The 13,094-nt window shown below is 43.9% G+C and overlaps 4 protein-coding genes across 4 annotated transcripts; all 4 read left to right on the top strand.

Annotated features, from left to right (window-relative positions):
- Positions 1-983: 983 nt before the first annotated feature.
- Positions 984-1,288, top strand: N7477_008982 (uncharacterized protein; the record flags this gene model as incomplete). The annotated part of the gene is made up of 2 exons (XM_056970644.1): positions 984-1,064; positions 1,178-1,288. Coding segments are annotated over 2 exons (192 nt in total), but the record flags the coding sequence as incomplete, so codon positions are not given.
- Positions 1,289-6,662: 5,374 nt separating this feature from the next.
- N7477_008981 (uncharacterized protein) lies at positions 6,663-7,169 on the top strand (the record flags this gene model as incomplete). The annotated part of the gene is made up of 2 exons (XM_056970643.1): positions 6,663-6,953; positions 7,002-7,169. Coding segments are annotated over 2 exons (459 nt in total), but the record flags the coding sequence as incomplete, so codon positions are not given.
- Positions 7,170-7,208: 39 nt separating this feature from the next.
- N7477_008980 (uncharacterized protein) lies at positions 7,209-7,533 on the top strand (the record flags this gene model as incomplete). Its single annotated transcript, XM_056970642.1, has 2 exons — positions 7,209-7,340; positions 7,432-7,533. 2 exons carry the CDS (start codon positions 7,209-7,211, stop codon positions 7,531-7,533), a joined length of 234 nt encoding a protein of 77 aa, XP_056820674.1.
- A 1,298-nt stretch (positions 7,534-8,831) lies between these two features.
- N7477_008979 (WD40 repeat-like protein) lies at positions 8,832-9,271 on the top strand (the record flags this gene model as incomplete). The annotated part of the gene is given in 2 exon segments (XM_056970641.1): positions 8,832-8,862; positions 8,877-9,271. 2 exon segments carry the CDS (start codon positions 8,832-8,834, stop codon positions 9,269-9,271), a joined length of 426 nt encoding a protein of 141 aa, XP_056820673.1.
- Between the last annotated feature and the right edge of the window lie 3,823 nt (positions 9,272-13,094).

The raw sequence follows: 13,094 nt of genomic DNA, 5'->3' as shown, positions 1-13,094 counted from the left end.
TATTCGATGAAGGTAGTTCAACGGTGTGATAAAGGGTGTGGTAAAAGGTGATTCAACAGAGAAGTGATTAAATAGAGTATTATCAGAGCGTGCAGTTTGAAAAAGTCGGGATAAAAAGAATGCGACGACTGTTTTGATTTTATGCAAGAGAGGGCAACGGAGTACTCAGTTTTATAAACAGTTTAGAGAAACGCCCTTTTCTGACACGTTAGGCAGTTGTCTTAGGGGTCGTAAGCGGCCTAAGCTCCTAGGGCCCTCGTCGACTATAAGCAAATAAGAAAATAGTTGTTAGCCCATGAAGGGATACAGTCGTTCTCGAAATTGGCTTGACCAGTACACACTCAATCATTCTGTCCTAGCCCCACAGCCAAGAGCTTAGCGCTAATTATTCATTAAGGGGTCTAGGTTAGATCGAGGAGCCACTATATATAGTACAGTATCTTCCTACTGTACGGATATTTACACAGTGCGTAGATACCTTAATAGAATTCCATAGAAGCCGATAGTGGGCCCCTATATATTATCCGAAGAGGGTCCCAGGGTTTTAGGGTCCGCCCTGCACCCACCACCTAGACGATCCGCTAGGTGATCTCGACTTTCCTTCTCTTCCTATATAGTATATACCCGCCGTCACTACTGAAAGGTGTTCCTTTAGTCTAGGGAATATCTTAACGGATGTAATTATCGGTGAACAATCTCTCGACCAGGTTCTTATTATTTATAGGCGAACAACACTCTCACGGGCAGCCGATGGCGTAGGCCTTAACTAATAACCACTTACCAAAAATCTGTCCTTACAGTAGGCCTAGAATTATGCGGCCTAATTCTCTTATTAGCTATAATAATAGCGTTCAAAAAGGTGAAACGTTTATAATATGCACGAATAACTGGCAACTTCTATCGTTCGCCTACCTTCTATCCGACATAAGCTATACTAATATCGAGCTAACCTCCCCTATTAGCTATACCTCTCCGCAACATAGCTACGCCAAAGAATAGGCTTCCCTTACTCTAATTTGGTGACTGGGAAGAAGGTCGGTCGTATGATAAAGACCCTCTGGTCTGTATATACTACTTAATTAAGTGGAAGGTCACTCTCAATAATAAAATAGCGGCGAAAGATACAGAACAAGATCTAGTTCTAGCCCCTCAGTTTAACTGGCGACTCTTTCTGTAGCCGAAGCTAAAGGAGTTACTTATTCGAAAGTACGCACACCGAAAACTCAAATCGGATAATACTTCTATTATTGTATTAGCCACACGAGAAAGAGGCCTCTCTGAGGCTTAAAGGGACAGATATTAATTAGTCCTCGATAGAGAAACAACTGTTCGGTTAGAGAGATTATTTTCTTGCTAGCAAGAAATTAAGGCTCATTATCTCATTTAACTATATAGAGAACCCCTAGGGTTTATCTGTCAGTCGCAGAACTAATAACAAACAAGGGGCTTTATCTGCGACTTAGCGCATACTTTAATTACTTTAAGGGTGAGACCAACAACTCTGTACCGAGGAAGAAGTAAATGGAGAGCCACCCGCCTGGAAAGCGGTATACGCTTTAATGTGCTGCCCTGGATCTTGTGACATAGGCCCGCACAGCTAGCAGGATCTATACTAGAAAAAGCACTATAAGCTATATCGAGATCAATTGGAGAGTTTAGTTAAATATATACAAAGTGGTGGAATTCTGCAGTCGCATAGAGATATGCCTGGCATGATTCGTGAACAAATCTACAGATCAGAGAGGCAACGGCTTAAACGAACGAGGCCTCTAAGTCGTACTACGTCCGAGTTGCCCTCCCCCTATCACTATCACAAATTTTCTTCCAGCACAAACCCCACAGATAGCCGGGTCTTCTACGTCCTCGTTTCTAGACAATAACGCTATATCCTCGACGGAACTCTCTGACCTTTATATCTCCGGCCTTCTCGATATTGCCGTGAGGGAATACAGTACTGGCAGCAATCGCGTTTAAGCGAAGATATACTGTATTGCAAACCGAGGTGAGAAAGGCGTGCGAGGTAGCCTTAGATGATAGGCTAGATTTGGTACAGATTAATGAAGACAAAATTTCAGATTACTTTACGAAGCGTGGGGTCAAGTGGGGTATTGCCCGGCGTTTCGTTAAGGATATTAGGCTCTGGGCCGAGAATGTAATGGTTATGTGAGTGAAGGAAAGCTTTTTATATAAATATTTATTAAATAGTACTTATTCTTCATTCATCTAGATGGTTTGATATTAGACTTCATCGATTATCAGACCAGCATTTCCGAAATGACCTTCCGCGCTCGCCACCCTTGCTCCTACAGTAGAATTCGAAAATAGATTACCCCTAGGACACTAACGCTCTCTTTCCTAGCGCCCCACTACGATCGCGCTAAACTGAATTCGGTTAGGGAAAGTCCCCATCATTTTTTCTTAATATATTTCTGGTAGATCAACTAAATTACCGTAATTACTGGTTCCGGCATAGGGCAAACCATACTTGCCGAAATGGCCCGTGGCCAAACACTAGAATTCGGAAACAGTTTTCCCCCCGGACACTGACGCTTTGTTTCTCGGGCCGTACCCGCAAAGACGTTGGGCCATATACGGTTACCATTCAAAACAGCCCCTGCTTAGCAGTACAGTGGCACCGCAAAAGTATTTGACCACCCCTTCACACCGCTTTTATGGATTCATTCCACCGCCTACTATAATAGGCCTTCCAAAACCTACTAGACTAGCGTGTTCTAGCAACGCGTGCCGCGTATGAAGCTATTATTATTATTTCTACCTATACCTCCGCGCATATGCCTCCTATCCGCATCACCCCGACGCCGTGGAGGGCACCAGTTGCCGCTCCACGCAGGCCTAAATGCGAGCTTGACGTATGGACGCGTACAAAAATCGTTGAACTGAAAACGGTTGCGCTATGGTCTTATAAGCAAATCCATAGGGAATACCCTTCTATTCCTTTATCGACGATCAAATATACGGTCAAAAAGGCCAACGAGCGCAATATAAATATTTCTTTACCTCGTTCTGGCCGCCCAAAAGTGCTAGATGAGGCTGATCGACAGAAGATTATCGATAAAGTCCACGCCGAACCGCGCGTTTAATACGCAGACCTTCTTGCAGAAGTTAGTAATAAATGCAAGAAAGACTCTATCGCTCGCTTACTATCTATTGAAGGTCTAAAGAAGTGGCGAGTGATGAAACGGCCTTATTTAAAGGATGAACACGCCGCAAAACGACTCTCGTGGGCGCGGCGATACGAACACTATATAAAAGAGGATTAGGATCGCGTTTTTTGGTCTGATGAGTGTTCTATCGAACGTGGGCAAGGTCTTCGACCTGAATATACCTTTATTCGTCCTTGCAATCAAGCCGAACTAGGCGATATAATGCCTACGCCTACGAAAGGGAAGCAGATTAAGCAGATGTTTTGGGCTTCATTTTCTGGTGCGCACCGACGGACTGGCCTTATTCCATTAATCACCGCCGGTATATCGCAGTCTATACGAGGGGGGGGTAGACCGGTTTGTGATCGAGGATATTTATCGGAGAATCCTACCTACTTTATTATCGTCGACACCGAATGCGATATTTCAGCAAGATAATACACCTTCGCATACTGCCAATATCGTACGCGAGGCTTTAATCGAGCTAGGAATTAAGGTAATGGACTGGCCACCGATTTCGCCTGATCTTAATCCTATCGAGAACCTCTGGACGCTTCTAAAGCAGAAGATATATCAGATTCGGCCCGATCTATTGCATATGCGGAATAATAACGAAACGCTTGATATCCTGATCGATACGGCACAAGATGCGTGGGATGCGCTTGATCTAGGGATGCTTGAGCATCTATCAGAGACTATGCCGCATCGGGTGCAGGCAATTATAAAGTCAAATGGCTGGTATACTAAATATTAGTGGTGTGGTGCTTGAATTTATGGAGTTTTATGGCAGGCAGAAAATATGGCAGAAAATAAGGCGGTCTATAGGTGGTCAAATACTTTTGCGGTGCCACTGTATCAGTGGTATAAATCGTATTCGGCTGTAATATCCTATGAGTCATTGTAAATTACCGTTCTATCCCATGGAAATTTCTAGGGGAGGGATCTAGAAGGGGTGCGCCCGGAAAAAGAAGGGAGAGGGTGGGGGGTCTGTCAATCTGGCTTGATCGACGCCATCTCTTTCTTCCTCTTCTTCGTACAAAGTGTTCGTCTTCATCTACCTCTTATATGACGAAAGCTATACTACTACTGTATTACTGCTGTAGAAGACTAACCCCGGTAGGCTAATATAGTTCTCGTTCACGCTTTCCATGGCTCTTGCTCCCTCTCTCGTCCCTGTCATTCGTTATTGGGCGTCTACCCACAACTAGTATCGCCCATTTATGCTAACAGACCTCTAAGGCCTTAATCGTGTGTAGATATAAATGATAGCCGATACCACGATAATGAAATCTCTCAGCCCTAAGAGTTCGAACAATGGGAGCAGGAATCGCAATATTCCCCTCCTACCCGGGATACTTTCGAAGCCCTTATGCTACACAGTCTGACTGTAGTCCGTCGCTGTCTGTCTCTCGCCGATCTCAACTGAACACTATACCTCTGCTCCAGGAATCCGAATGGGATGCGAATAAGATCTACGATAAGGATCCGCCAAGCTATATCCACTACTGCATCGAATGGCGTGTCGCCCTTAACAACAAGGCTGTGGTAAGGGACACAGAAGGGGACCTAGTACTGGGCCCAAACGCCTACTAGCGGTTATTCCTAGAAAAGAAGCTACAAACTGTCCTTCGAGAGAAAATCACCCGCACGGTCGATAACACGGCGATTGTTATGGCAGTCAATGATCGTTCCTAGCGTAATCTGACCAAGCGCTTTAACAAGACCGAAATTGTTTAGGCTTCTATCGAGAAACAGTTACGGATATAGTCGAGTCATTTCTGTCGTAGAAAGAGACTCACGCTGAGGGTCTGTTTTAATTACGTAGAGGATTGCACTTTTTCCTCTACTAGACGGAAAGGGGAGAAGGGAGGTAGATCTTCCGTCACCAAAAGAATGCCTAATAATCGAAATGCCTAGCTCGATACTGAAGAAAATATATGCGGCCAGCAATCAATTTAGCGCCGAGTTTATGACTTAATAAAATGTGATTCGGCTGTATACCACTTAGGCCTATATTGCTAGCCGGATCTAATAGGAAAAAAGCACTATCGACTCCGAACGTAAACTCTCCGACGTTTAGTCACTTACGTTAAGAAAGGTAGTGTGCTAGAGAACCATAAAGACGTTCTAGATGAAATCCGGGATAAGCTCTATATAGAGGAGTAGCAGAGGTAGGAGAAAGAAAAGCGCAAAGGCGGTAACATTCTTAGGGATGGATCGCCCCACCCACCCATTAATATTAATATTCACCTATCCCGTCCCACTAAATTAGCTATAATAACTTCGGATAATGCCTCCGGCTAAGGGCTATAGGTCTATTAAAGATTCCGGGGTTCAAAGATATAGCTATCAAAGAATACGGTAAGTGGCTTATATCGAGTGTAACCGATAATTCCCTCAAAGCTAGATTTTGACAAGCATACTATATAACGCTATCAGATAGCTTTAAACTTAAATATATCTACAAGGATCAAAACCCATAATTTTTCGTTGGCAAGGGGATTAAGCCCGGAATTGCCCGGAATTTTATGGAGAATATTCGTGACTAGGTTAAGAACGTAAAGAAAGAGATACCCGTTATTAAAATGGTATAGATAAGCGTATTAGCGTTAGATATTGGCGTTTTTGGTTATAAGTTAGATGCATTTGCTGTACTAGATGACGCAGCTTTTCTTAATAGTAGACGAGTGATCTTTTTGCTTTAATTTAATTATTATTCTTGAGCGTTTCCCAGTATATTAAGTGCGTCCTCTGCATTCAGGCGACTGGACGGTAGGGACCGTATTAATCCTTAAGTCACATAAAGTAAAGGTTCAAGTGTTAAATTAGGCACCAACCCAGCAAACTTACGTTTAAGCTTCGACGTTCCGTAATCTTTGAGCAGAATTAGTAACAGATTTATTAAGCTAGGAGGGTGCAAATCGAGGTGCCATAATATCCATTATCGCGCTGTTAACCAAAGAAGTTAAGGTGGCCAGAGGCGCGGGCAATAGGATAGGTCTGGGTCGGTTAGGGCCGACCGTTAAGCCGATAACCTACCCCCTCTATATGGCGTTAGGAAAGCCCAACCTTAGTTAACTATATAGCTCGAAACGTCAGACCCTAAGGAAACTAGCCGCACTAACTAGAAGCTTAAGTGGCCCAAGATAAAAGTCCCGAATATATCCCAGAGCTTACTATAAGCTATTATAGCTTCATTCGGGTAATTAGCGCTAGATTTATTAATATTAGCACTAATAGAAACGCGTTCTTATATAGCCCCACTCGTTTTGGTGTCTGCCCCTCTGTCCCCTTAAGCTGAAGCACTTCCTTTTCCCCCCAAAATACTTCCGGTCCTCCCGTCTATCTCACGATAAATCGAACTAGATCTAGCCAGAAACTCTTCCAAGAATTCTCGAAGCATAACCGACAACGTGAGGACAGTGGCTCCTCTCTAATCTAATAACTGGACCTTAGCAACGAGACCCAGATTTAATAGACTCCTACACGGTAGTATAGATCTATGCCCTAGAAGAGGAGTATTTTTGTGCATACCGTATGCTTAACGAAGAATTCGACGGGCCGGAGATAAGCGAAGATAACGATAATAACACATACGTCTACGGTCGTATTGCGAAGCATTATATAGTGATCGGTTATCTTCTAGCCGGTCGGTATAGCACTAATTTAGCCGCCCGCGTTGCCCGAGATATGGTCCGGACCTTTCCACGACTGCGGTTCGCCTTAATGGTAGGCATCGGAGGCGGCGCACTAACTACCCGAAATAATATCCGATTAGGGGATATTGTCGTGAGTCAACCAAAAAATAGATTTAGCGGTGTCATATAATATAATCAGGGCAAGTTGAAAGATAGCCACTTTCATAGGACAGATCAACTTAACGCGCCGCCTAAGAAGCTTCTAGGGGTTATTCCTGAGATGCGCAGACTGCACAGTAATAAAAGGAAACCAGACAGACTCGGCGAATATCTTCAACGTCTCGATGATATAGAAGATTATCACTAACCAATTATTGACCGGCTTTATGCTACTAACTATCCACATATGGACGGACAAAATTGCGACGAATGCGATTCACACTCAGTAGTGGTCCGCCCAGAGCGCCGCAACTATCGTACTCTCCATATTTACTATGGAAATATTGCATTAGGAAATTCTGTACTTAAGGACGCCATTGTGCGGGACACGTATACGAACGACCCAGAGCTGAATATCCTATGCTTTAAAATGGAGGCTGCAGGTCTCATAAACAATATTCTATGTTTAGTTATTCGCGGAATCTGTGATTATTGCGACTCCCACAAGAATGACGACTAGCATAAATATGCCGCACTCGCTGCTACTGCGTATGCACGAGAGCTACTCCTAGTTTTACGACCGTAACGTGTGGATACCTTGCCTCCCTAGGCCGAGCGAGTTGCTCAAGAACTTTAATAAGGTTAGAACCCTATATTCTGATTTTGTAAATTCATATAGTTTTGTCGTGACTCAAAATTATAATAAGTATATACTGTAGTGCAGTATATTTTTCGGTTCATACTATTGTTTATTCGGGATAGTGTGCTAACAACCTCTAGTTAGTCAGGAGTTAACTAGTCTCAACAACACCCAAAAGTAGCATATAATTCGGTTAATTATGGTTAAATACACTGTCGCTAACTTTAAATAGAACTGTTCTGACGACGGTTGAATATTTAGACCAAAAGATTGACCTTAGGAAGTTAGAAGGTGCGATAGAAGCAGGGTTTGAGTCATTTAACGATCGAGACGAAGTCCAATATCTCTAAGGCACAAGGATCGAGCTCCTCTAGCAGATAATGGAATGGGCTGTGTCGCCGTCCCAAAAAAGTATTTTCTGGTTAAAGGGGATAGCCGGGACTAGAAAATCCACAATATCTCGGACTATGGCGAGGTCGCTCAAGGACACTAACCATCTAGGTGCAAGCTTCTTCTTTAAGAGGGGCGAAGGGGACCGAGGGAACGCGAAGAAGTTTTTCCCGATATTAATAAGGCAACTAATACTTAAGATCTCTGAGCTAAGGTCTGATATACAAAAGGCACTCGATCATAACCCTAATATTGCATCAAAATCGCTCAGGGAGCAGTTTAAGAAACTACTCCTTTAACCGCTACTCAATCTTAACTAACTCGGCCGATAACCTTAATCCGCTGTGATAGTAATCGACGCTTTAGACGAATATAAACATAATCAAGATATACGAAACATAATTCGATTATTATCTCTTCTACAGAAGGCAAAAGCAGTTCGTCTTCGGATCTTCTTAACTAGCAGGCCTAAACTCCTAATCAGACTAGGGTTTTCAGATCTCAGGGATTATGAGTATCAGGACATAGCTCTTTATAATATACCCAAATAAGTGACAGAACACGACATATATTTATTCCTGTAGGACCGATTTACGAAGATCAAATATGACAGAAACATTTCCCCCGACTGGCCGGGCGATAACGTTATCTAACGATTAGTCAGGATATCCGCTCCACTGTTTATTTCGGCTGCCACTATATGCCGTTATATCGAACATTCAAAATAGGAACCTAAATTACGCCTCGCAGAGCTGCTCACAGACTAAGCCAAATATATATCGAAATTAGATAAGATATACCTCCTAATTCTGACGCGACTACTAGACGATTAAGAGAGTGATGAGTCAGAGCAGCAACAGCTCTTATAAGAGTTCTAAGTCATAGTCGGTATAATCATCCTTCTTACCGTTCCACTTTCGATACACGCGGTCTCGTTCTTTCTTAGAATTAAAGCAGACCAGATCAGCAATCGGTTAGATTCATTCCGGTCTATTCTAAGCGTTCCTAGTAATCGAGATCTGCCTGTTCGGATTCTATATCTTTCGTTCCGAGATTTTTTGGTCCAATCCAAAAGCAAATTTCTTATAGATAAGCCAAAAAAGTATAAGGAAATTACGTTATTATGTCTTAAAAACATAAGAAGCCATTTACGGAAAAATCTTTGCAATCTAGAAGGCCTTAGAACCTATAGGGCCGATATCGAACCTCAATCCTTACGCCAGCACTTACCACCAGAACTACAATACTTATGTCGCTACTGGGCACACCACCTCAAATAAAGCCCTAGCTTATCCTCTGAGGTGGAGTTTATGTTACAGTTTCTCTAGGAGTATTTTCTGCACTAGGTTAAAGCAATAAGCCTACTAGGTCTTATATCGGAAGTGGTAGGGATACTTAATCTCCTCCAGAAGATTATATCAGTATGTCCCGCAGGCAGCCCGATAAAATTTACACTAACAGAATAAGGGCGATCACCATTCCGCAATATCTGAGTTTTTGCATGACGCAAAGCGATTTATTTTGAAGAACCTCCAGATAGCCAATGATGCGCCGCTTTAACTTTACTGCTCAGGACTTATATTTGCACCCCGCAAAGCGATAGTCCGTAGACAGTTTTAATCAGAATTTCCTAATTGGATATATTAGTTACCATAGGTTAAGGAAACCTGGAGCCCAGAACTGCAGACTCTCGAGGGCTATTCAGATTTGATTTAGTTGGTGGTCTTCTCGCCTGACGGCGCGCTACTGGCGTCCGGCTCTCGTGATAATACCGTGCGCCTCTGGGACACGGTAACAGGCGCGCCGTAGCAGACTCTTAAGGGCCATTTAGCTTAGGTTTAGTCGGTAGCCTTCTCGCCTAACGGCGCGCTACTAGCGTCCGGCTCTCGTGATAACACTGTGCGCCTCTGGGACATAGCAATAGGCGCGCTACAGCAGACTCTTAAGGGCTATTCAGATTCGGTTCACTTAGTAGCCTTCTCGCCTGATAGCGCGCTACTGGCGTCCGGCTATAATAATAGCACTGTGCGTCTCTGGGACATAGCAATAGGCGCGCTATAGCAGACTCTTAAGGGCCATTTAGCTTCAGTTTAGTCAGTAGCCTTCTCGCCCGAAGGCGCGCTACTAGTATCTGGCTCTAATAACAGCACTATGCGTCTCTGGGACATAGCGACAGGCGCGCTATAGCAGACTCTCAAAGGCTATTTAGCTTAGGTTTGGTCAGTAGCCTTCTCCCCTAATAGCGCGCTACTAGCGTCTGGCTCTAATAATAGCACCGTGCGCCTCTGGGACACAGCGACAGGCGCGCTATAGCAGACTCTTAAGGGCTATTTAGCTTAGGTTCACCTAGTAGCCTTCTCGCCCGACAGCGCGCTGCTAGCGTCTAGCTCTGACGATAGCACCGTGCGCCTCTGGGACACGGCAATAGGCGCGCTGCAGCAGACTCTCGAGGGCCATATAGATTTAGTTTAGTTAGTAGCCTTCTCGCCCGACGGTGCGCTACTAGCGTCCGGCTCTGATAATAGCACTATACGCCTCTGGGACACGGTAATAGGCGCGCTGCAGCAGACTCTTAAGGGCCATTTAGCTTCTATTTAGTCGGTAGCCTTCTCGCCTAATGGCGCACTGCTAGCGTCCTACTTTAATAATAATACTGTGCGCCTCTGGAACACGGTAATAGGCGAGCTATAGCAGACTCTCGAGGGCTATTCCGCTTAGGTTCACTCAGTAGCCTTCTCGCCCGATGGCGCGCTATTAGCGTCCGGCTCTAATAATAACACCGTGCGCCTCTAGAACACGGCGATAGGCGCGCTATAGCAGACTCTTAAGGGCCATTTAGCTTCTATTTAGTCAGTAGCCTTCTCGCCCGAAGGCGCGCTGCTAGCGTCCGGCTCTGATAATAGTACCGTACGCCTCTAGGACACGGCAATAGGCGCGCTGCAGCAGATTCTCAGTGTTAATAGATCAGTCACTCGCCTTAACTTTGATTAGGATAGGTTATACTTGATCACCAACCTAGGCTCCCTTAATATTCAGTCACATAGTAATTATACGTCTAGCTTAAATAATGTGAATCAGGAGATTTTCATCGAGCAACAGTGGATAAAGCTAAACGGCCAAAACGCACTATAGCTCCCTCCTCGGTCTCGGCCTAGCTATTCCGCGATTAATAGGAATTTACTTGCCCTAGGACACGCATCAGGGCGTATTTCTTTTATAGGATTTCGTGTCTAGCAGCTGTCATTTATTTCCACTTCTATTCCTACCTCTATTCTCTTAATCTCTTTTTAAAAGAAGGGCCTAGGAGGAGAAGAGAATTTAGACGGCTCTACGGTGTTAGTGGAATATTTCATTGAGTTCCACACAGTTTTAAATCCCATACAGTCTTTTGGGTTATAATTTACTATAGGTAACTAGTTCTAGGTCGCTGAGCCAATAACTAGATATAGAAGGCTCCGAGTATCGTAATTGTAAGTTTTTGGGGGGGGGGAAGGGTACTGACATACTCCACTAAACAGAACCTAATATTTAGTCTAGAGTCCGCCCAGTGAGGCCCAGAGTATATACCAGAGTGTAGAACGGTAAAGTTAGTTTTGCAACCCGTCTGAACTGGCACGGCTATTTCTTCTCGTGAGGCTACACCCCTCATAAAGCTGCCGGCCCTCACGGAAATATAACCCCTTATGGGAGTCACGGGAGTGATCCTAGATAAGGCTGCTGTTCGCTACTAGATCTGCTAGTAGGGGTTCAGTTCGACTGGGAATTTTGTCCATAGCGCAGGAAGATTTGACCACGGGACATATAAGTACAGTATGGATAGATAGATAGATGATTTTATTTACGCTGACCCCTCGCGAGTTGAACCCTGGAATAAGGTATAAGTGTAATAATATATCTATATAAAGAGATCTAGCTATTTATAGTTATAGTAGCTCATCTCCCTGCTACCTAGCGGAGTGTCTACCTAACAGGCAGCCACTCCTATAGATCTATATATATCACGTGACCTAGGATCCAACTTCGACGAGGGGTCAGCGTAAATAAATTACACACACACATATATACTATAGTAGCTTTTCAGACTTAATATAAGACGAATCTTTCTATAAAACGAAAGGTGCCGCTAGAAGCAGAGTTTCAATTATCGGACTCTACAATAGTCAAGCCTGCGTGTCGAAAATGGCCTTCTAGTATTAGCTTCTCTTGCCCCAACCTAATTAATATATCGTTCGAGAAAGGAGTCGAATTCTCGGTCGGGGTCTTCTGCGTAGTAGCTCTAATTGCGTCTTATAGAGCCTTTAAGTTCGGCAAAAAACTCTTCAATTAGGTTTAGGTCCGGCGAGTAAGGGGGCAAATAAACTAGCTTAACTCTCGTATTAGCACATATCTATATAATCCACTCGGAGTAGTAAAACAATGTATTATCTATGACTAGAACAGACTTTAGCTCCGGCTATCTTCCACAGTGACGAAGAAGTTGATCAATAAAATCCTCGAACATAGCGGCATCGGTTGAGCCGTAAAAGACGCGAGAGAGTATAATACCGTCCTCAGTATACGCAGGCAAGATTTAATATCGTTCGTCACGATAGAATTATGATACCTATCGTGGTGCTACACCGAGTGGTAACCAGCCTATCCGTCGGAACCCAATTCGTTTATTATATCCAGATTCACTAATATAAATAAGGTGGTACGACTCAAACTCGGAGAGGTTATAGAGATAAACTTCTCGTAATTCGGCACTCTACTCTTTAGCAATCTATCGAGCGGTCTTTTTAGACTAGCCTTAGAATACTAAGGCCCTCCTAATACTAGAGGTGGTTACTAGTATCTAGAATTTATCCTATAGGAAGATAGCCATCTCCTCGAGGTACAGACCTAGCTTTTCCAGCAAATAGTCAAGGAGCGCTTCTAGCATCGGTGGTGTTATACTTCGTCTCCGACCGACATAGGTTAGGGGAGCATGGACGTGTCCAAACAGTCGCAAGTTCCTATGGATATTTTTGATCGTTTGTTCGCTATATTCTACTGCCTCGGCCATTTGAGAACGGGTTAACGACTGGCTTTGTATTATATCGCTGATAAGATGTAGCTTAGAAG

This window comes from Penicillium maclennaniae (genome assembly GCF_028827695.1).
Source record: "Penicillium maclennaniae strain IBT 15551 chromosome Unknown utg000007l:1.0-4884863.0:1.0-4888362.0, whole genome shotgun sequence".
NCBI classification, from domain to species: domain Eukaryota; kingdom Fungi; phylum Ascomycota; class Eurotiomycetes; order Eurotiales; family Aspergillaceae; genus Penicillium; species Penicillium maclennaniae.
Note: the sequence above shows the minus strand (reverse complement) of the source record. Positions and strands in the feature narration are given on the sequence as shown.